Source organism: Dreissena polymorpha, chromosome 5, assembly GCF_020536995.1.
Source record: "Dreissena polymorpha isolate Duluth1 chromosome 5, UMN_Dpol_1.0, whole genome shotgun sequence".
In the NCBI taxonomy this organism is placed as follows: Eukaryota; Metazoa; Mollusca; class Bivalvia; order Myida; family Dreissenidae; genus Dreissena; species Dreissena polymorpha.
In genome coordinates, this window is record NC_068359.1 from 100,853,759 (window position 1) to 100,876,834 (window position 23,076).

At 35.4% G+C, this 23,076-nt stretch overlaps 1 protein-coding gene across 1 annotated transcript; it reads left to right on the forward strand.

Moving 5' to 3' along the window:
* Positions 1–2,350: 2,350 nt before the first annotated feature.
* LOC127881579 (bax inhibitor 1-like) lies at positions 2,351–22,373 on the forward strand. Its single transcript, XM_052429557.1, has 9 exons — positions 2,351–2,508; positions 7,016–7,124; positions 10,974–11,094; positions 13,072–13,120; positions 13,355–13,452; positions 16,422–16,501; positions 17,331–17,431; positions 17,933–18,002; positions 20,963–22,373. The coding sequence occupies exons 1-9, from the start codon at positions 2,456–2,458 to the stop codon at positions 20,984–20,986; spliced, it is 705 nt and encodes a 234-aa protein (XP_052285517.1). The 5' UTR covers positions 2,351–2,455; the 3' UTR covers positions 20,987–22,373.
* The last annotated feature ends 703 nt before the right edge of the window (positions 22,374–23,076 follow it).

Below are 23,076 nucleotides of genomic sequence, written 5' to 3' on the forward strand. Positions count from 1 at the left end.
GCCGCGTAAACGTAATTTTTGAAAACAAAAGTTCCGTTTGGGGTGTGTTTAATAAAATTAGGCCATACTAATGTATATAAGTGCACCGCCCATAGTGAAAGTAGCTGTGCGTTGTCGAGCTAAGTGCTTCCTTAATAAAAATTATTTCCCAATGTAGACCTTTCCCTTACCCAAGATTTATAACCTCGACGGTAAGAGTGGTCTGATATATATGATGCGTTTTTGTTATTTTTTTCGGCGTAAGCTGTATTAAGCCAGCTTTTCACCTTACCTGACCTTTGTAAGTGTCCAATAAAATTCAAATAAAATTTCCCGCGGCTAGGTACGAATGAATACACTTCATTTATTCCATTGGCTGATTTGAGTATACCACCAGAACATTGGAAACATATCCGCGTCTTTGTAACACTGTTTTACTGCATGAAACAATTTTATTTCTAATGAAAATGCTTAATAGATAGAACAGTTTTACACTCAATTCTCGACATCAATACAGTTTGTGCGTGCACCTTTTATTTTCGGAGAATTACCAGCGCAATGCGTTTATACTTAAAGGCTATGTTCTCATATTTAGTACTTACTTCCATATTCTTGTCAACATGTTAACATGTATAAGTATAAGAGCAGTGGAAGCGAGGCCTCACTTTAATACATTGCATTTCAACCCGCGAGGTATCGGGTCAATTCGCGGCCAGTGTATGAATGTCAGAGTTTATATACAGGTTATCACCGGAGTTCGCGGCCAGTAAAATAATAGTTATATAATAAATACGCTATCCGTGAACTAGGTGTCCTGGAATTTTCTTTAGACCAGAAATATGTAGATTCTTAATGTGTTTTCAACAATACAATGATAAATATTATTTTTGACTAATTTTACAATAATTATTCCACCATATTGACCAATGTATTAAGCATGTGCGCGATGATTATCGATACTGTTAATAATCGAATCAAATAGCAATGCCCGACAAACCACTAAAACAGGTTTGTTCGAAGAACGCGCCTATAAATACGGATACTTCTCGTGTGGCCGGTTGACTCGTATGTTTTAATTTCACTTCCATTGTTCTTTTGGTTTTCTGTTTTGTATCTATAGGTTTATGACCAGCAATATGTAATAATGTAAAATAAGCCGCGAAAACTCCGCGTAACATCCCGTACTGCGTGTGATGCAGCGGACGAAATCGACTGAGGTTATAATATAAATTGACATTTTATCTCTCCGTTTGGAGACCGTTTTCATAATTTACGAAATTGGCCTTTAAGTTGCGCTGCTTACCATTTTAATATTTATATAATTAAATAATAATAATCTTATACCTTAATGTATTTATTATAATTGAACATTTTCTTTGAGGCCAATTTCTACACAATTTAAAATATACCGCTCTGTTTCATTTACATAATTTATGTTTATTTACTTAATCATACGCTAATAATCATATTAAAGATAATTTCTAAAAAAAAAAATAACAGTTCTGTTTTATAAACATGATTTATGCTTGCATCAATATTTAGTATACTCTTTAGGATAATAGTTTCAACTTAATAATCATATTCTACATAACTAATTTCTATATGATTTAGTAATTGTTCTCAATGTTAACTAAATTAGGTTAAAACGACACTCAATCAATCAATTAACACAGACCATTATCTCTTTAATCTCTTAATTAATCGACAACGATCAATAAAGGCCAGTTGCTACTTCACACAGCGCATTACACGCGAGAATTATTGGAAATTGATCAGTTTAGTAAATTGAATATTGATGATGTTTTTATTGAGATTTATTGATGTTTATATGAATTTTAAATTTATTTGCCTATGCAGGGATCGACAAGATTACAAGAATATAGATAATCCGACAGACGGTGGTTATATATTGCTGAATGAAAGAACCATAAACAACGCAAGAAGTTACACTCAAAATCTCATAATCTTAATGATTATAATACACATTTTAATGTACAAACAATTTATAAATTTAATATATACAGCTTATATATAAAATAATAAATGATGCACTTTATATTGTGTACATTGTGTTCATACCCCGATATGGAAATGATAATATAGGGCGAACGAACCCAGGGCGAACGGACCCAGGGCGAATGTGTAACTCGGGCGAACGGACCCGATACCGTGATGCAGCTAAGAACTGCACAGAAAAAAGACATTCGCTATCCTTGATCTCATTCATTGAACTATCAACAACGTATATCTTTTTTAAAGATATTTCTTGTTAATATTAATATAATTGCTTGATGCATAACAAGTTGTAACATGCCATTCTGAATAATTAGGACACGTCGACCTTGGTGTTACCTTATCGTCTCCATTTACCGGTAGATTACGAGTGGTTGATTGGTTGTGGCTACGATATCAGTTAGGCTATTTTTAGAAACAGCTCAAGCGCAAGCGGAAGGCAACGTCATTATCCAAAACAAAAATGGCGACCACACAAGGACTGTTTCCAGATGCACTGTTTAAATTCGATCATTTGTAAGTATTAGGTGCATGTTATGAAATGATTTTATAATATAATTATACTAATACACATTGTTGATTTGTTTGATATTGTAAAGTTGCCCAGCTATTGATAAATTAAAAAGTTTTAACCACTTTATGTTCTTCCTTGTTGAATCAATTTCCAGTTCTCAACCAGTTTCGTTTTTAGATTGTATCTGTGTCATCATAGTGTTCTAGAATATTCTTATAATGGATTAAATATTTATAAGCAAAATCGCACTTCTTACTTGTAAATTGTTGTATAGCTGTACCAATCTTACCATTATTGTCTCCCGTGAATCCTGATTGGTTTAATCTAGTTGCAATAATCCCTCCAACTCTCAGATTTATAACCCAAGTGTTGCTGAGAGTTGCAATGCGCTCTCTCTTGTCCATGGGTGCAGAATGTTATCAACAATGCAAGGGTTAAGAACACTGAAACTGCAAGAACTTATTACAGTTTACCTGTCTAAACCTCAAACTCATCCAAATGGTACCATTAAAGCAAGAAATAATTGCTGTTTATTGACTTTTCTTTCGTACGCTGTATCCACCATATTGGAAAATTGACCCAATATTAGTTAGGTCACAGTGCACCAATATTTTGCACGCCGGGCTATGTGATGGAGCCTATTAAAGTCGATAACGATGTGGTATTCAATACAGAATACACTGTTTCAAATTTAAACATAAAAATGTCAGTGAGAAAAGTGTTTGAAACATCGTCATGTTTTTATTGGGTGCATGCAAAGGATAACATCGGTAGGTTGCCATTCAAGTAAATTTAACAAGTTTATGAAGTTTATTCATTATTTTCCTCAATTTGTCTCGAAAGACGTCTGTTTCGTGAAGGGCACGGATTCCGTGCGCTGAACTGCACCCATGTTTATGAAAGGGTGCATATGGACTGCCAGAGCCGCCATAGCAAAAATTATCAAAGGCTCTGGGAGTCCGTTTATATGGACTAGGTTTAATCGGTTATTACAATGAAAGACAACCTTGGAAGTTGGACAAGTTGGAGGATAATAGTCCAAGTCAGCGATTTTTTTCCTTCTTTATAAAGTACCTGTAAATTGCACTTTCCCAATTACGAAAAAACTACAAATTTCCCAATTGCTGGCCAAAAAATTCCCAATTTAAGGTAAAAAAAAATGTTTTTTTTGGGGGGGAAATGCAACATTTTGTTAGTTTCCCTGTGCAGCTCTATGGTTTGAACCTAGGTAAATATAATATTGACAGCTTAAAAACACTTAGTTATCAATTTAAAAGTTTTTGGGAGCATAAAATCAAATACATCGATTTCCCAATTTGAGGGTTTCACGACTCAATTTTTTCCCAATTTGAGGGTTTTCACGACTCAATTTAATTTTTCCCAATTGGACCGGTACGGGTACTTTTCCCAATTGGACACAAAAAATCGCTGCAAGTAACTGTTCTCAGAGGGGACAATTTCTGCTATAATTGATAATTCAGTATGTTTTATATAACTTGCAAAATGTTCTAAAGAAAAAAAAAATAATCTGTTATTAACAAAGTATATTTTGTGAGGTACATGTATACACCAATACTTTTTTATCTGTCTGGCATGAAATTGACACAGCCAATTAACCCTTTCACACTCAGAGGCGAGTGAAAATGTGCAACGGCATGAAACCAGAGCAGCCTGCAAGTAACTCTCAGGCTGTTCAGGTTTTATACTGTATGCTGATCATCAGTATCTAAGGGTTGGAAATGAAGCCTTTAAAACTTGAATCTTGAAATTAGTCTTTAATTAAATTTACTTTATGATGGACTACAAATGCAAAAAAAATACCTATCTAAGTGTAAGAGGGTTAAATAGCATCTTACAAAACATAAAATACACAAATTGAATCAGCCAATAACACGGCACTTTCAGCTTTTATGGCATTTATTTGTTTCAATGAAATCTCTTCTTAGCAAAAATCGGTGGAAAGTGTCGTCCCTGATTAGCCTGTGCGGACAGGCATTATTCCCAGTTTTCCCAGAACACGACTCGTATATCCATCATTCAGGAAAAATTTGTTATGTGATTTAGGATAAACAGAGGGATAATCCACACACAGATCTCTACCCATTTGTATCGTTATTCACAATTTGTAGAAATATGCGACTCTTTACAAGTTTGAACAGTTATTTAGGGGCTAAAGCCGTAAAGGCGCCATCATAACGCCATGAAAAAAGCATTGAGTTCATATGTAATAACTTTAGACCTGAAACAAGCAGAAATTTTTCAATACATTATGAAAATCAGGAGTCAAATAAGCTTTTATTATTCCCATACGTTCGTTGTGAATTACGCATCATCAACATTAACCTTGGTAACTCTCTATGAGCCACTTTCATTGTCTTCATCATCTTCATGTTTCATTAAACATGGTCAAATTATTTGTTTCAATAATAATATAGAGGTTAGTCTTTAAAGTCTATTTGTTTGTCCAAAGTCAATTGCCGGCAGAATATTTTGTATTGGAAATTTCCACATTTTAATTCATCCCAGCTTTAAGTTATCTCCCTGTCCATTCGAATTTGTGGGACCTAAGTTGATATAATTTGAAAACACTTGTGTCAATATAAAGTTAGAAAAAAACAGTAACATCAGGTGACCTATTTCCCAATCTTAATCAAGTGACACAAAGTTTCCAAATCCACCCCGATCACAAAATGGCGAAAAAACACCGACAGTGGTTCTTGATAATGCGCATTACATAGCTTAGCCTTGTTATGAAAGTTAACATTTTGTTGACTTTGAAACTGGCCTTTTACGTACCTTTGGTATGTAATATTTCTAAAATTAATTCAATATCAATCATTTGTGATGGTAAGAAGTAATTCAAGTTAGTTTTAAGTCAAATTTTTATGACTGAAATGAGATAAGTTAAACTTCTGCAAACTCACGATTAACTTCCAGACAGCAAATTAACCACGTTCTGGGAGAACAGGCCTTAATGCATGCTAATCAGGGACTTCACTTCGCTTAAATGGATTTTTGTTTGTTTAAAGCAACTTCCCAAAGTTTTTGGTAAACAAAAATCCATTTTAGTCGGAAAGTGTCATCCTTGATTAGCCTTTGAAGTATGCTCAGGCTGATCTGGGAGGTATCTGAGTGTCTGTGAGGTATCTGAGTGTCTGGGAGGTATCTGACTGTCTGGGAGGTATCTGAGTGTCTGGGAGGTATCTGAGTGTCTTGGAGGTATCTGAGTGTCTGGGAGGTATCTGTGTGTCTGGGAGGTATCTGACTGTCTGGGAGGTATCTGTGTGTCTGGGAGGTATCTGAGTGTCTGGGAGGTATCTGAGTGTCTGGGAGGTATCTGAGTGTCTGGGAGGTATCTGAGTGTCTGGGAGGTACAGGGGTGGCGAAATCAAATGTCCGAGTTGCCCGAGTCGTACATTTGCTTGTCTGGGCAACTGATTTTTTTCAATTAAGTTGTCCGTGGACAACAAGTTTTTTAAAAGTCGGGTCCAGGTTTACAAAAAAATACATTGTATTAAAGCCGTAATTAAGTTTTACAAAACCGGATGTTGACATGCGATTACATTGTCAGTGCTATTTGCGGAGCAATCAATCTAAAATACGGGTACTCTCCTGAGCAGTGATCTCCCTTATTCTATAAGAGACAAGGAGCATGCCGCATTTTAAACATTCCGCCCGACTGTTAGACAGTGTACAGACTGGTTTCTATATTTTTACAATCAGAGGGAAATAAAAAGTATTAAAGTAAGATAATCAAAACACGGTCTACCTTGTTATTTAAGACGACTTTAATGGTGAAAATGGAACATTTAGTTTTTTTTAATCTTCAACAACAGAGCAGAAACCCCAAGCTTTGAGCAGTCCACCTCCCCAAAAAAACTAAGAAAGATTATGATAAAAAATATGATCTAAGTAAACGCACCAGAACTTTTCAAGAAACTTGGCTCACAAATTTTCAATGGTTACCAGTTGATGATAATCAAATTGCTACCACTAGCGGCGCAGAGCCTCAGTCTGATGAGGTCGACATATTGAACTAGTTTAATTTGTTAAGATTACGATGTACTTATGTTCAACACGTTTTAATAACACTAGCTTTGCAATATTAAAAGTTTTAGAAAGTCTTTATATTGTTTATAATATACTGCTATAATGTATGTACTATTGAAATACAACTATAAACAAAACTAGCAAATCATACTCATTTTGGTATATTCCACATTGTTTTACATTAATCAAAAAATGCGTTTATAATTTATATAAACATTAACGGACAAGTGTAGTTCAGCAACGGACAAGGTAAATTTCCTAAATGGTTGTCCGTGGACAAGTATAGTTTTTTGAGATTTCGCCACCCCTGAGGTATCTGAGTGTCTGGGAGGTATCTGAGTGTCTGGGAGGTATCTGAGTGTCTGGGAGGTATCTGAGTGTCTGGGAGGTATCTGAGCCTTCACATGCATGCATTAAGCCCAGTTTTCAACCAGCTCGGCTCATATAATGTTATTTCAGAGAGAGAAAGGTACAGAAACACCTGAAGAAGATCTATGGCACCCTGGGTATCTCCATGCTGGCAGCAGCTGCTGGAGCTTACGTCCATGTCGTGGCTGGGCTCATATCTGTGAGTAGCTGGGGAGATTTAGCTAAAGCAAAATGGCAGGGATATGGCAGCCGCTTCCTTTTTTTTATGCCTTCACTCCCCCCTGCTATGATCGGCTTTTGTCAGTTGTCCGCCGTCTGTCTTGCATCGTTCACATTTGCCTTGTTAACACACTAGAGACCACATTTTGGTCTGATTTTTGTTGTCAGAGGATTTGTCCCAATATCTTGCAAGAGAAAATGGTTCTGGTTGGTTGAAATTTATGGAAGCCAGGGAGCGGGGCATTTTTTCTTATATGGCTATATACACTGTAACTCCAATTTAACGCAGATGACGGGGTTCAAATTCAAGCCATGTGACCGGCCGACCGCGTTTTAAACGGACAGCATTATAAGTTTTGAGGTCATTTATTTCAGGAGGCTATAAAAACAGGTAAAGTATAGCCCATAATATAGGTCCTGTTTATTACCATGCTGTGTAACAGTGTTGTCATTCGCCACTAGAATGATAATGAAATGTTAGCAAAACGTGTTTTGTACTTACTGTGCGTAGTATATTTTACAGCCGCTCCTTTAAAACAGGCAAACTGCAATAATATCAAAGTAAGAATGTTTTACTCATTTTGAAAAACTTAAATTTGATAAATATACTGCTTGCACTTACCCAGTGCCCCAGATAATTATTTGGGAAATAGGGTTTTCACCCATTGATTTTGAAAAATAGGGTGATTCCATTCTTCAAATAGAGTGAAATGAGTAATAAAAATGCATACCTTAAAATAATTGCTGATTTACTTCTGTTGACGCTGCACACTTGTATTGATTCAATAGAACTGTAAACTATCATCATAAATTTTAATAAAATTATGTTTCGTAATATCTTTAATCCTTGAAACTGTCCATGATATAAACTTAAAAAAATGTCGACAATTTCTAACCAAGGACATGCCTTTTTATACTTTTGACAGGATTGTTCAGTCACAGACTTTCCATTATGTTTTTTGGATGTCAACTCAACTGCTGTATACACAGTTTCTAACAAAACCGATAGCACGAATGATTCGGCACTTATTGGCTCTTGCTTTATTGATTCGAAAAAGTTTGTGATCGGCTAATATTTTGGCGCAACAATCTCGGACGTTCTTCGACCTCTCTTAGCCAGTTTTGTTTCGCATCGTAATAGAAACTAAACATACAGACGCTTTACAAATACATGCACAATGAGCGAAGAATTAAGTCAGATTGAAAACGCATGTTTGTCGTCGTAAATAATTTGGTCAGACGCTTAATTTAACAATAAAATCCAGTCCGCATAGCGTTTGAATAACTATGACCGTTTGCTGAGCTTGCTGAATGTAAGCGTCACCGCGTTACGATAATAATTTCAAAGAGAAAATACCAAAAATGAGCAAAGCATTTTTTAATCGTACGCACCAAATTTGACGAATTTGCGTAAAAGTAAAATTGGTTGCGTTTTCAATACGCATGATATTGTATTTCTTTGCATTTTTAAACATTTTAATAGGGTGAAAGACGCAGATACGCAGCTTATCTGGGGCGCTGTTACCTTATTGAAATTAGCGCACCGAACTGCACTGATGGGGAATACATATAATAAACACTGATGCGAGAGTTGTTCACACCTTTATTGACATTACACAACATATTAACACAAATTAACTGTTGGTTTCGTTGAACCTCTTAGCAATAAAAATCGGTTAAACGGATGGTGGAATAAAGCAATCAAGATGTGATAGCCACCATCTTTGAATTTTTTGAAAACACATGAAGTTGCATAACATGGATTTGAATCAGAAATGGAAGGTTGAAGAAAAACCGGAATCCAAGCATCCCCGGCGTTATTTTGGATACAACGTTATAACGGAGCGCATTATATTGGAGTTACAGTGTATATGGCGTAAGTTAAACCCCTTGTTAAAACTCTAGGGATTACATTTATTGTTCAATCTTCATGAACTTGGTTAGATAATTTCTAATGATATCTTAGATGAGTTAGAAAATGGTTCTAGTCTGTTGAAAAACATGGTCGCCAGGGGACGTGGAATTTTTCTTTTACCGGCTGTATTAGAACCTTGGTGACACCTTCAAAGTCACATTTATTGTTCAATCTTCATGAAACTTGTTCAGAACATTTGTTCTAAAGATATCTTGGATGAGTTTAAAAATGGTTATCAACCGTTGAAAAACATGGCCCCCAGGGAGCGGGGCATTTTTCCATATATGGCTATCATAAAACCTTTTTAAGGGGTGTTGCGGCAGTTTATTTAACCGATAATATATTTATAGCAACACCGATTATGCTATTATCACAACTCAATATTTTTGTTATCAGTATCATCAGAAATTACCGAGTTGGTTCATAATACAATTGTCAGTGGTTCGATCCCAGGTGGGGTAAACTTTTTAGTCCCCTACCGGTTTCACCGGAGGGGACTTATGGTTTTCGCTCCGTCTGTCACACTTTTCTGGATCCTGCGATAACTTGCGTTAAAAAATATGGCCGCCAGGGGGCATGGCATTTTTCCTTATCAGGGGTTTTTCTGCCTATTTTGGGAAAAGGAGTCTGACCAAATTGGGAATTTTTATCGACAAAATTGTCCATTTTGGGAATTTTCGAGTCGATGAAACGGTCAAATTGGGAATTTTATCATGCTTAAATAAGTAGGTGGTTTTACAAAAAAACATGTTTTTATTTGTTATTTTGTCTTCAAAAACAAACACTGGTAACAGGTAAGTAAGTCACACAAGTCACAGCATGATTTTTCTTTGCTTTCTTAAAATAACATTAGACAGAAATTAACTACACATACAAATAAAATGTTATTATTTCCAATTGGATTCTTCAACTCATAGCCACAATAGGCAAGCCAGTTACATTTAACAAAACATTAATTTTACTGCTACATTATTAATTTATTTAACGACTATATCATTTTACCTGATACTTCACCGCTCATTACATTAGCACCATCAAAGCCAACAAATCTACACCGCCGTATGTCGATCCCTTTTCCAATGCAACACTGCTGTAGTACTTATCGTTATGGGAAGCCATGCTTGAAAATAAGCGTCTACAGATTTGGACTAGAATGTGTATTGTGCGGCTCTATATACTTGTTATAATGCGGAACAGTTCGAACCTTATCGCTGTCAATGTTGGCAGAAGCATCCGACAAATACACCTGCTAAAATCTGAGTCGCTAAAGGCTTAATTACGTCGCGTGAAGGGAAGTCACTCTTTCGTTATAAATTATGTTTACTTTTTACGATTTTGAAAGAATTATTTTTTTTGGAATTGGGAAATATGTAATCAAAATTCGATTGGGAACGGGTCCGTTTGCTTTGGGAATGCCTCCGTTGTCCGGAGGCGCAGACAGTGCAGAAAAACCCCTGCTTATATGAATATATTAAAACATTGTTTACACTCTAGAAGTCACTCTTTTTTTTTCCAATCTTAATGAAACTTTGTCAGAACATGTGCGGCCCAAAGATGGCAGGGATGGTGGCTGCTTCCATTTTCTATGTCCCACTCTTTGAAAATATCAAGCCTTCCTTCCTCTTTGAGAGGTTGCCCTGCCCTTTTTTAGGTTCTCCTATTGCCATTTTTTAGTGGGGCTAAAACAATAAGGTGCAAATAACCTGGCTTTTATTGCAAGAAAGATAATGCAACAATTTTTATTTACATCTAATAATCAAAGTAAGATTGTTTTGCCTTGTTGGTATATACTTGACAGGAAGTGGGAAGTGTTGTCCCAGATTAGGTTGTGCTGACTGCACAAGCTAATCGGGAATGACACTGCACATGCATTTAGCCCAGTTTTCCCAGAACAAGACTTAATATGATTTCTAGGGCGGCCTTCTGACGACCCTGGCGGGTATAGGCCTGATGATATGGCTGGCTGCCACCCACCACAGCAAGGCCAATGAGCCCAAGAGGCTGGGCATCTTCATGGGATTTGCCTTCTTCATGGGTACGCCTTGCCGTAAAGTCACATACAGGGATTGCAATTTGTTCCTGCTATGGAGGCACTTATAAATCCTTTTGCTGTTTAGCCACAAGTAGTTAAAAAACTCTGGTGCTTTTTAAAAATTTATTTAAAATAGCTTTTGCATGTGGAAATAATTATTCTACAAAACAAACCTGCTTTAATATTAAAATCTTATTGTTTTACTTTTTTGTGTATTCTGTTAAAAATCTGTTTATTTATGATTTTACATTTTTTTTTTCTGGTTGCTCGAAGAAAGGGAATCCATACATATTTACTGGAATCTTATTGTGTTTACCAGAAACCATATTGAAATTATCATACTGTACATTCGCGGCCATAAGTCTACCTTGGCCATAAGTCGAGGGGTATAATGTGGCTAGAAAAACTTGGTTTTTTACATTGACTCTGCCATAAGTCAGGGGGTAAATTTCCACAATATCTCGAACATGTTTAAGTGACGCTTTTAAGTCATGGTTCTGATGGCTTTCGAACGAGCAGTTTTTTTTGGGATACTAATAATCAGAATATAAAACAAAACATTCAACATTTCAATTATTTATTATCATGAAAAATATATTTCATTGTTCAAAATCATTATACCATATAATTCATTATTTAGAACTTAATATATATTTCACATGTCAAAATTATTATCCCATTTAACGTAATAACTTTCAGCGTTTATATCATGAGCAGATAGTCCGCTCGGGAGACTTTTTACTTTAAAAAAAAACAGCACAGAAATACCGATTTTTTTATTTTTATTTAGTACCTCATCCATAAGTCGAGTTTACTTTTAAAGTCAATTTTGGGAGCGTTTTTAGGTCAACTTATCAGGGTATAATCTACATGTGCGTGCCGCGTCTATGATGCACAAATATCGAAATAGACGCATCGTTTTGAAATATGTGCGTCCACTCGGACGCATTGATGAACTGTATCCGTTAATGCATACGCGAATCACAATTAGCACAAACCATCTTGTGTATGAGTCAAAAGTGTAGCAATGAATGCTGAGTTTAACTGAATGAGGCTTGAAGACTCCAGCAAGTCTTTTGATTGGCTCTCGTTGAGCCGCTGATGTATAATACCAACCAATTAGAATCGACCTTTTGAATAGAATGTGTTATGATATTTTCTCGACTCCCCGGATAAAAACCTGCTTTAACTTTGTGTAACTTAGTCATAAATAATACAGAAAAAATGCCTCCGAAATAAGGTGTTGAAGCTTAATCCAAAACAAACAAATCTAAACTTTAATAATGGTAGGTCAACGGCTCGCAATTCAGACGTAAACAATATCATCAAGCTCGCAATTCGGATGTTAACAATAAAATTTTCATCGATTTGAATCAAGTTGAAATGTTATAACAGGTTACATTCATGCAACAGATAATGTTATAGCCTATGTGAAGGCAAACAAGATAGTGATAACTCAATTTTTTTTGGTTTCAACAAGTTTTTGAGATTATTAAAAGTTTAATGCAAGTATAGTTATTGAGCTAGTGTGTTTTAGACATATTTTCTTCACTATTTGGTATCTTTCACAATTTGGGACCCATTCTTTTTCAAGGTAGACTCATTAATTTTGGCCTGGGACTCATTGGTCTAAAATCTGCGAGTTCAGGGACCCAAAGATAGTAAATTCTAGATTATTCCCTGCTTATGGCCACGAATGTACGGTACTCATACAACTTGATTAAGAATTAGCAGTGGGTTTCATGGCTAACAAAACAAAAATAATATTTAACTTAATTTCTTGGGACTTGTGTCCCTTTATTACCAATATCAGAGCTTTTATGTACAAAAGTATCTGAAAAATCACATAACTTCAAAAATTGTTTCTAGTACTGTAGAAACTTCCTTAGCTTACGTTTTACGTTTGTATCAAATGTAATATATATATATAGATATTTATTGAAAAGTATTGTATATACAATGTCTGGTTGTGTTTGGTAGGTATTTCCCTAGGACCTCTAATGGACATGGTCATCAGAATTGATCCAAGGTATGCAGAAGTTTACCATCTCATAGTTGAATTGATTCAGTTTCTATTGTCCAAAGAAATTCAAAAATGTAACAATTACTCAACTAAGTAGTCATACTTATCAACAAGTGTCAATAATCTTAAATTTGAAAGAAATAAACCACAATTGAATATATTTTCAGAAAGGAGATTGTTTTGTAGTTGCTGATGATTTTTAATTTCTCGATCTAATATACTTCCCCATTTCGCTTGTAGCATCATCATGACAGCTTTCATGGGGACATGTGTGGTGTTCATCGGTTTCTCACTGGCTGCCCTCTTCAACACGAACAGAACATTCCTCTACATGGGAGGTAGAGAGATACATTTTTTTAAGAATAAAAAAAGAATGCTTGGATTTAGAAAAACTCAGTTTGAATTAAAATTTTAACGTTTTTTTCTTTGTCCTTGTAAGAAATTGAACTGTTATGGGAAAGTTTACCTGATAAGACTTTGCACTGCACTTTTGATCCATTCTTGATTGTCATTTGTATTTTTGTTGTTTCAAGAAGTTTTAACTACATGTAGTTACATTTTAAATGGTAATAAATACATTTATGCAAATATCAATTAACTTACAACCCCATGACCCTTCAATTGTTTGGTGTGCCCCAAGATTTTCTATAAGCAATACTTTTTCTTTACAACATATATTCAATAATCATCAATCAAGTATGGGCGAATGTTGTTTTAATGTGACCGTCACAAACTTTTCAAACATTTATCTTAGAAACTATATAAGATTTCAAAATGAAACCTCATGTTTGTTTAGATATCAATGAGAAGTGAAATGCACAAGAACCATAACCCTATAGTACTATTTTAAGTGTTATTGCCCTTTGTTGTTAGCTCACCTGAGCACAACGTGCTCATGGTGAGCTTTTGTGATCGCCTTTTGTCCGTCGTCCTTTGTCCGTCCTGCGTTGTGCGACGTCAACATTTGCCTTGTTCACTCTCTAGAGGCCACATTTATTGTCCAATCTTCATGAAATTTGGTCAGAAGATTGGTTTCAATGATATCTTGGATGAGATCGAAAATGGTTATGTTTGCTTGAAAAACATGGCTGCCAAGGGGCGGGGCATTTTTCCTTATATGGCTAAATATGGCTATAGCAAAATCTTGTTAACACTCTAGAGGCCACATTTATTTTCCGATCCTCATGAAACTTGGTCAGAAGATTCATCCCAATGATATCTTGGACGAGTCGAAAATGATGTCGATTGGTTGAAAAACATGGCCGCCAGGGGCGGGGCATTTTTCCTTATATGGCTATAGTAAAACCTTGTTAACAATCTAGAGGCCACATTTATTTTCCTATCTTCATGAAACTTGCTCAGATGATTTGTCCCAATGATATCTTGGATGAGTTCAAAAATGGTAACCTTGGCTTGAAAAACATGACTGCCAAGGGGCGGGGCATTTTTCCTTATATGGCTATATATGGCTATAGTAAAATCTTGTTAACTTTCTAGTTTGCTCAATCTTCATGAAATTTGGTCAGAACATTTGTTTCCTGTGTAGTAAAGTTTGGTTTTATTATGTCAATATTATGTGACATTAACTGTATTATGTAATTTTTCAAAACACAGAATTTTCATAGTTAACATAACTGTTTTAGTCATTAACACTTATGATAAGCCTTTCAACTAAGAGATAACTGAAAGAAAGACAACATGTACATGATTTTGCAGTATTTATGCAGTATTTATCTCCCTTGTTTAACCTGGTTCAGTAATCTATTTTTAGTTCTGCTCTGGAATTTGGGAAGATATTGATCATTGATAAATGCACTGTTCTGAGGGAAAATTGACTACTCTGCCATTGATCTCTGCTGAACTGTATAAAATAAGCTGTTTTGGCTGATTTAAAACACAGGGCTTCCCCTGGCTCAAAAATTTCTTTAGCCAAATTCGCCTTGCTATGGCAAAATTCTTATATTTTGGGCTATTTTATAAGTTTTAATGATGAAAAAGTTGTAGCCAAATAGAATTTTCTTTAGCCAAATAAGTCAAATTGTAGCCATTGGCTAATTTGGCGAATGGCAGAGTAAGCTCTGAAACACCTCTTGATGCTTTCTTGAAAAGTTAACAGCTCTTGAAAAAGGTTGGAATTTTGAAATAATTAATCTCCAAATTATTTTTAACACCAGCATCAAGACATTTTGGCATTATTTTCTAAATTATTCTTATTATTTAGATTATTTTTATTTGGCATTTTCTAAATTAGAAAGACTATTCTATTTCAATAACTTTAGTAATTTTTGCTTATTTTTACATTTGATTCACTGATGTTTCCTAATCTCCGTAACTATTGTTCTTTAGATTAAATTAGACCTATTTTGTAAACTAGATTTTTGAAGCTCTTTCTAGACTTACAGTAACTTATATTAATATCAGGTTTTTTTTTTACAGATTTTGAACTTCTTTTTACATTCATTAAGGTATTTGCTGTATGTTGTTCATTTTTGTAACGATACTTAGATTCTTTAGACTTGGCTTGTACCTGTTCTTAATTTCGTCATTGTTCTTCATTTTCCGAGTTCTTGGAATAAAAATTTGTTATTTTTGTTTAAGCTGCCTTGGTTTTCACTTATAAATAAATTCTTATGTGTATTTAGGCGTCCCTGACTGAACGCCTTTAGTTAATTGAATTACAACCAGTCAGTATAGTCATCCTGACTGGAAATAAGAGTTCGTCAAATAAATATTTCCGCATTACATAAGTGCTCACAAAGTTACATAACTTGTAACCGTCCTGTGACCGGTTCATTTGCATAAGCGAAGTAGACCGCACTACCACACCTGGATAGGACAGTTGAGTTCAATAATGGTTTGGATCGGTAAAAAAACATGGCCACCAGGGGGGGGGGTCTTTTTCCTTATATTTATATAGTAAAAAAGCTTGTGAACACTCTAGAAGTCACATGTTTTGCCTTATCATCATGAAATTTTGTCAAAACAATAGTTATGTGGATGTCTCGGACGAGTTTGAAAATGGTCATGATCAGTATGATTATCTCAGGTGAGCGATTTTGGGCCTTTCAGGCTCTCTTGTTTTTTATGATGTAATTGTTCAGGGCTGTATCTCAGATGCACTTATTATAAAATATTTCAACATCAAAATAAATGTTTGGTGAGATATTTATGTGGAGAACTTAAATTCATAAAAACAAATTATTCACTTTTATTTACAGCTATTGCCCTGTTCAACCACCTGCACCAATCAATAAACAACATTTATTTCACATGAATATTGAGTCAACAAATGTGCCTAATTCTTCAGGTTTCCTGCTCTCCAGTCTGTCATGGCTGTGTTTGGCTGGCTTCATGAACATTTTCTTCCGGTCCCAGATGATATGGAACGTAAGTACTTGGAAAATAACATAACAACTAGGGGCCTCGGGCACCTGCTTTTGCCTGGCTCCACTATTGAGCCTGTAACCAGTTGAACCTGAGTTAATATAATATTGAAATCTTTTGTAGGGTCAATTTTAGAGTATTTGTAAGCAAAGAATCATAAACACAAATTGCTCAATATTAGTGAAAACAACGCGATTTTTCCCCCATCCAATGAGACTCTGCAACTTGGGGGATCTGGCATCTATTCCCTGGGCCCACCAGTGAGCCTGAAGGGTGATCTGGCATCTTCTTTTCCCTGGGCCCACCAGTGAGCCTGAAGGGTGATCTGGCATCTTCTTTTCCCTGGGCCCACCAGTGAGCCTGAAGGGTGATCTGGCATCTTCTTTTCCCTGGGGCCACCAGTGAGCCTGAAGGGTGATCTGGCATCTTCTTTTCCCTGGGCCCACCAGTAAACCTGAAGCCTCTTGGCTCCTCTTATTTTAAGGAGTCGAAAATTTTCTAACTTTCATCCATGTATGTTTGGTTAAGAAAAATATTTCATAAAGTCATAAAAGAGTGGTTTCCCTTTAACTTAAGTCACATAACTCTTTACCTCTTAGATACGCATTTTGATGTGTTAGTTATCCCTTACAAAATTAAATAAAATTGAAACTTTTATACGAGATTCCTCTTTTAAAGTATTCATTTCCAACCCTTATTTACTGATCAGCAGCAAACAGCTTAAAATCTGAACAGACTGCGGGTTACTCTCTGGCTGTTCTGGTTTTAAACTGGTTGCACATAGCCATTTTCACTTCTGAGGTTAAATGACATAACAAGGCTCTCTGCACAGGTACAACTGTACGGCGGGCTGCTACTCTTCTGTGCCTTTGTCCTCTACGACACCCAGCTCATCATTGAGAAAGTACGCCATGGCGACGACGACTACATCTGGTAAGTACAAATGCACTGATAGAGCCTTGATTGTCAAGTATGATATAAACTTTAAAGTTTTATATATAGGTTATGTTTTGTTTCAAAAGGCTATGTATGATATAATAAAATTTTCTAAATGAAATTCCGAAATCTCTGTAACTATATTTGGGACCATTAACCTGTTTATTACATTTGTAAAATTATAGCTCAATCAGGATATATTACGTTCTGGCAATGTCATGGTGTTATTAAACTTATGCCAGCATTGATATAATTGGTACTTTGCAATGGGGGGAGAGGGGTGGTGGAAAGTAATGTATTATAATATTTTATTTAACTTTAGTGCCCTAAAATATTAAACGTCTAGTCATGTTATAGTTAGTTATGAAAAAACATGTTAGCAGATTATTTGACATGTTGACTACCATGACTATCATGATTAAGTCAGTTTTATAAACAAGTTATAATATTATATATGGAAACCATTATGGCTAATGTTCATCTTTGTTGCAATTGCAGGCAGAGCGTTGACCTCTTCCTGGACTTTATCAACATCTTCCGTCGCCTTATGATCATCCTTGCTTCCAAGGTAGGTTACTCCGTGTAGCTTGGGATGAGTTGGTGTTTGCTTTATTAAACATTGAACTCTGTCAATTAACGTGAGCATGTATTTACCATCAAGCATGAGCAATATTCAAAAATTAGTGTAGGGGCAAGTAAATTTAAAGTATTTATTTATGACTTAAGACTGAGAAAATGTTACAAGCACCAACTTAAGAAATTGAGCATCTCAACAATCCTGGTACAAAATTGTCCAATGCATGGTTTGCAGCCTTGTGCTCATTTTGATTAGAGTTATGGATGTGTTGTCATTGAATGTAGTAGGAATTAAATTGTAGTCATGGAAAGTACTAGTAGTTGTGATTGTTTGACAGTCGTCAAAGTGAGAATAGACTGTCTGACTGTCTGTCATTAAAGGGAGTAGTTTTTTACTGGCAGTTTTGGAAAGCAGTAGTAATTGGCAGGCAGTGAATGAAAACAGTACTCATTGATATGCAGCAATTGAAAACAGTTTTAATGAACTGGAAGTCATTTGCAAGTAGAAGTTATTGACCGGTAGTCATTGAATTAAGCAGTTATTGACTGAAAGTTGAAATAAGTTTGGCCATTCAAGCCAGAAATTCTTAAAAAGGTTGAGATAAAAAAATAAGCCTATGGAAAGCATCTTAGTACACTTGATAACTAGAAATGGCGCGGCAGAGGCTGACGTGTATCCCCACGCCGCATGTTTAACCCAGGGGCGCCCCAGGGTTGGTAATGGGGACATGCATAGTTGAGATTGACGGTATTGTCATAAGAGATGTTCAGTATAAATTTGAAGTAATTCGGTGTAGAAATGAAGAAGTTAATGTAAAATAACCTAAAAATGAGTGAAAATCTATACCCTTATATCTCCTCATCCTGCTCTCCTAACAAATCTAATACTGAATCAACTTCACTGACGTCCATTATGTACATGTCATCCTCATAGCGATGACTTATGATATGGCTGAACATGCTCTCTTATAGCCAATCTTCTTGCTTCTGTTTTGGAAAAGATATGTTTTGAGGATAAATGGTTGACTAAATAGTAGCATCTCAGAAATTTTCTGTCCCAATCTTGTACACAACAATGGAAATGTTGAATTTCATGTCTGTCTTTGATGTGCCTGTTCGAAGTCCATTTTGCTTTGAATTGTTTCTCACATTTTTCCCACTTGAACATTTGACAGATTTTCAGTAATGAGTCTAAAAGCGTAAACAAATTGAAAGTTTCAGCCCTTTTACAGATTCTTGAGGCTCTAATCCATGAGTTTCTCATGCTTTTTATGCTTGACTGCATTCTATCTCTTCTCTCATATACATGTTTTCAATACACAAGCTTCATTGTTACAAAATTCCTTTGTCCGATGAAAATGCTTGCACTTCTTCTGATTGGGTAGATAACCACATAATAGATTTCGAAATCTAAACGCGGACCCTTAGTTCAAGGTCAAGGTTACAGTGGTATTTTTTTTATGCCAATGGAAAGGTCTTGTCCAGATACACATGCCTACCAAATATGAAAGCAGTATCTGAAGGGACACAGCAGGTTTAAGGCTTTTTCGAATCGCAGTCGCAAATTTCAAAACTTGAACGCTGACCTTAAGTTCAAGGTCAAGGTCACAGGGGTTAAACATTTTATGCGCATGGAAAGGTGTTGTCCAGATACACATGCATACCAAATATGAAAGCAGTATCTGAAAGGACACAGAAGTTATGAGCCTTTTTCGAATCGCATTCATAGATTTCAAAACCTGAAAACTGGCCCCAAGTTCAAGGTCACAGAGGTAAAAAAAAATTATGCCCATAGAGTGTTGTCCAGATATACATGCGTACCAAATATGAAAGCAATATCTGAAGGGACACAGTAGATATGAGCCTTTTTCAAATCGTGGTCGCAGATTAAAAAAACCTGAAAACTGACCACAAGTTCAGGGTCAGGTCATAAGGGTAAAAATTGTGTGCTCATGGATAGGTGTTGTATGGATACACATGCATACCAAATACGAAAGCAATATCTGAAGGGACACAGTAGTTATGAGCCTTTTCGAATCGCGGTCGCAGATTTCGAAATCTGAAAACTGACCCCAAAGTCAAGGTCACAGGGGTAAAAATTGTATAAGCATGGAAAGGTGTTGTCCGGATACACATGCATACCAAATATGAAAGCAATATCTGAAGGGAAACAGAAGTATGAGCCTTTTCGAATCGCAATCGCTGATTTTGAAACCTAAAACTGACCCAACGTTCAAGGTCACAGGGGTCAAAAATTGCATGCACATGGATAGGTGTTGTCTAGATACACATGCATACCAAATATGAAAGCAATATCTGAAGGGACACAGTAGTTATGAGCCTTTTTCAAATCGCAGTCGCAGATTTCGAAACCTGAAAACTGACCCCAAGTTTAAGGTCAAGGTCACAGGGGTCAAAATTTTTGTGCGCATAGAAAGGTGTTGTCCAGATACACATGCATACTAATATGAAAGCAATATCTGAAGGGACACAGTAGTTCTGAGTTTTTTCGAATCGTGGTCGCAGATTTCCGAAACCTAAAAACTGACCCAAAGTTCAAGGTCAATGTCACAGGGGTCAAAAATTTATGCGCATGGATAGATGTTGTCGAGATACACATGCATACCAAATATGAAAGCAATATCTGAAGGGACAGAGTAGTTATGAGCCTTTTTCGAATCGCGTCTCAGGAAAATCTCTGACCCGGCCCCCCCCCAACCCCCATAACTTTTGACTCAGGGGTTAGATCAAAATTCTGTCACTGTCACCATTGCACATATGCTCATAGCTACAATGTATGTAAGTTTCAAGGTTCTAGTGCTAATAGTGTAGGAGAGCAGGTGGCCATGGCGGACGGAAAGACTGACATCACCACAATATTCCCACTTTTTCTCTCCGAGAGAGTGGGGATAAAAATGTTCCACCCACTCACAAATGTGTTTCTTGTTGCAGGAAGAGGGGAAGAAAAAGGCGTGACTAGAGCAACTGATATTGGAAGAGTAAAGGCCTTTTAACACAGAGGAAATTTCCATGAAAGTGTGGCTGAGGTTATCTGGACTTGAACTTTAATTTAAATAACAAAGAATATGTAATAAACAACCTGTTGTGTTGACTTATGTGAGAAAGTATACTTTTACTAATATTTGAATATGCTTTTATGAAAATTGGTCTGTTGATTAAGTTTCAAACATTACATGTATAAAATAAATATGTTATATTTTTTTAAATAATTGGGAATATAACCAGTATAATTTAAAATATATTGAAAATTACATTGACAAAGCTTACTCGTGAAATTGCTTTCAGGGCCTGTTAGTCTAACTGCATGCATTACATTATTATATAGAGTATATCAGAAAGTTATATTTATTATCAAGTATATGTCTAACTATTGTGCTTTCAAACTCCATATATTTCTTTACATAATAATAATATTGAAGTGCAACAATATACTGAATGTTCCAAAAACATGTTGGTCAACGTTCAGATACTGACATGGTTTAACACCTACATTTGCTGGAATTTATGAAAATTACAAAACCAAGAAGGCGTTGGTCCTGTCAGATATATGTAGTTCTTGATGCTTAAGTATTATTTCTTTGTTTGTTGTCACATACTTGTATTAATGGTAAATTTGTGATTAAGAAAACAAAAACAAAACTAAAGGATTTTGAATAAGTCTGTTCCCTTTTTTTTTTCAATCTTGCTTTATTATTAATGTTGTTTTTTTTAATTGAGATTTATTGGTGTGATAGGTGATGGTGAAAAATACAAAAACCGACATTGTACTGTGTTTTTTTCTTAATCTGTTTTTTCCTGTCTATGATAGTGTTTATTTCCTGTTTATGATTGTGGTAATTTTTTCTGCTATGATTGTGTCTTTTTTTTCCTTTTAATACATTGTTTGCCATTTATGTGGGTTTAAAATTAAGCACGTTGCACATAAATAGCTTATGTGTTAGCCCAGTTAAACTATTGTTGTTGGAAGATCTATAAACATTGGTTTTAAATAATTTAACTATTACGATGTATATGTCAAGAAATACTAGTATGTATTACTTTATTCAGCTAATACACATTTTCTCGTAGTTTTTTAAGTTTGGTACAGTTTTTTTAAATCATATTGAAAATTGATTGTTCCTTTTTCTGTGCATCTGTACACTACTTACAATGGATAGTCCTTTGTTTAATGATGCAGACCGAAGCAAGAACTTCAAAGTAATTTGTTGGATTTTCTTGTCTTGTGATTTCTTCAATTACTATACTTAATGATTGACCGATTTGTGTTATTGTTCTTGTTTATCACAACTTTGAAGATTACTGTTGATTATTTTCTTTTCATAGCTTATTATGTTCAATAGTTTGAATAGCTTGTAAGGATTATAAATTGTTTTGTTTTTCAACAAATTTAAGTATTGTACCAATTTGTGTCTGCTACATATATGTTCCCACGTTAAATAAAACCAATAAAATAACATTGTTTGTTTTGCTTTGATGAAAACTCTTTAAAACTGTTAAAGAAACATTCACATGTGTTTCTCATTTCTTGCTCACCTGAGCAAATGAGATTTTGTGATCGCCTTTTGTCTGTTGTTAGTCATCTGTCGTCAACTTTTATTTTGTTAGCACTCTATTTGCCAATCGTCATGAAACTTGGTCAGACCATGTGTTCCAATGATATCTTGGACGAATTTGACAATGGTTCCAGTTGGTTGAAAAACATGGCTGCTTGGTGGCGGGGCAGTTTTCCTAATATGGCTATTGTTAAACCTTGTTAACCTCTAGAAGTCACATATATTGTCCAATCTTCATGACACTTAGAATATTTTTTCTAAGTTTGATATTGATTTTTCCATGTACATGTATGGCTATAGTAAACCTATTTAGCAATCAAGAAGTCACATTTTAAGTTCAATTATCATGAAACTTAGTGAGCACATTTGTTTGAATAATATGATATCTGGGCTTAGTTTTAAAATGGTTCTGGTCCATTTAAAAACATGTCTGCCACTGGGCAAGGCATTTTTAACCATGTTTCCCGAAGGAAAAAAATGGTTATTAAATTG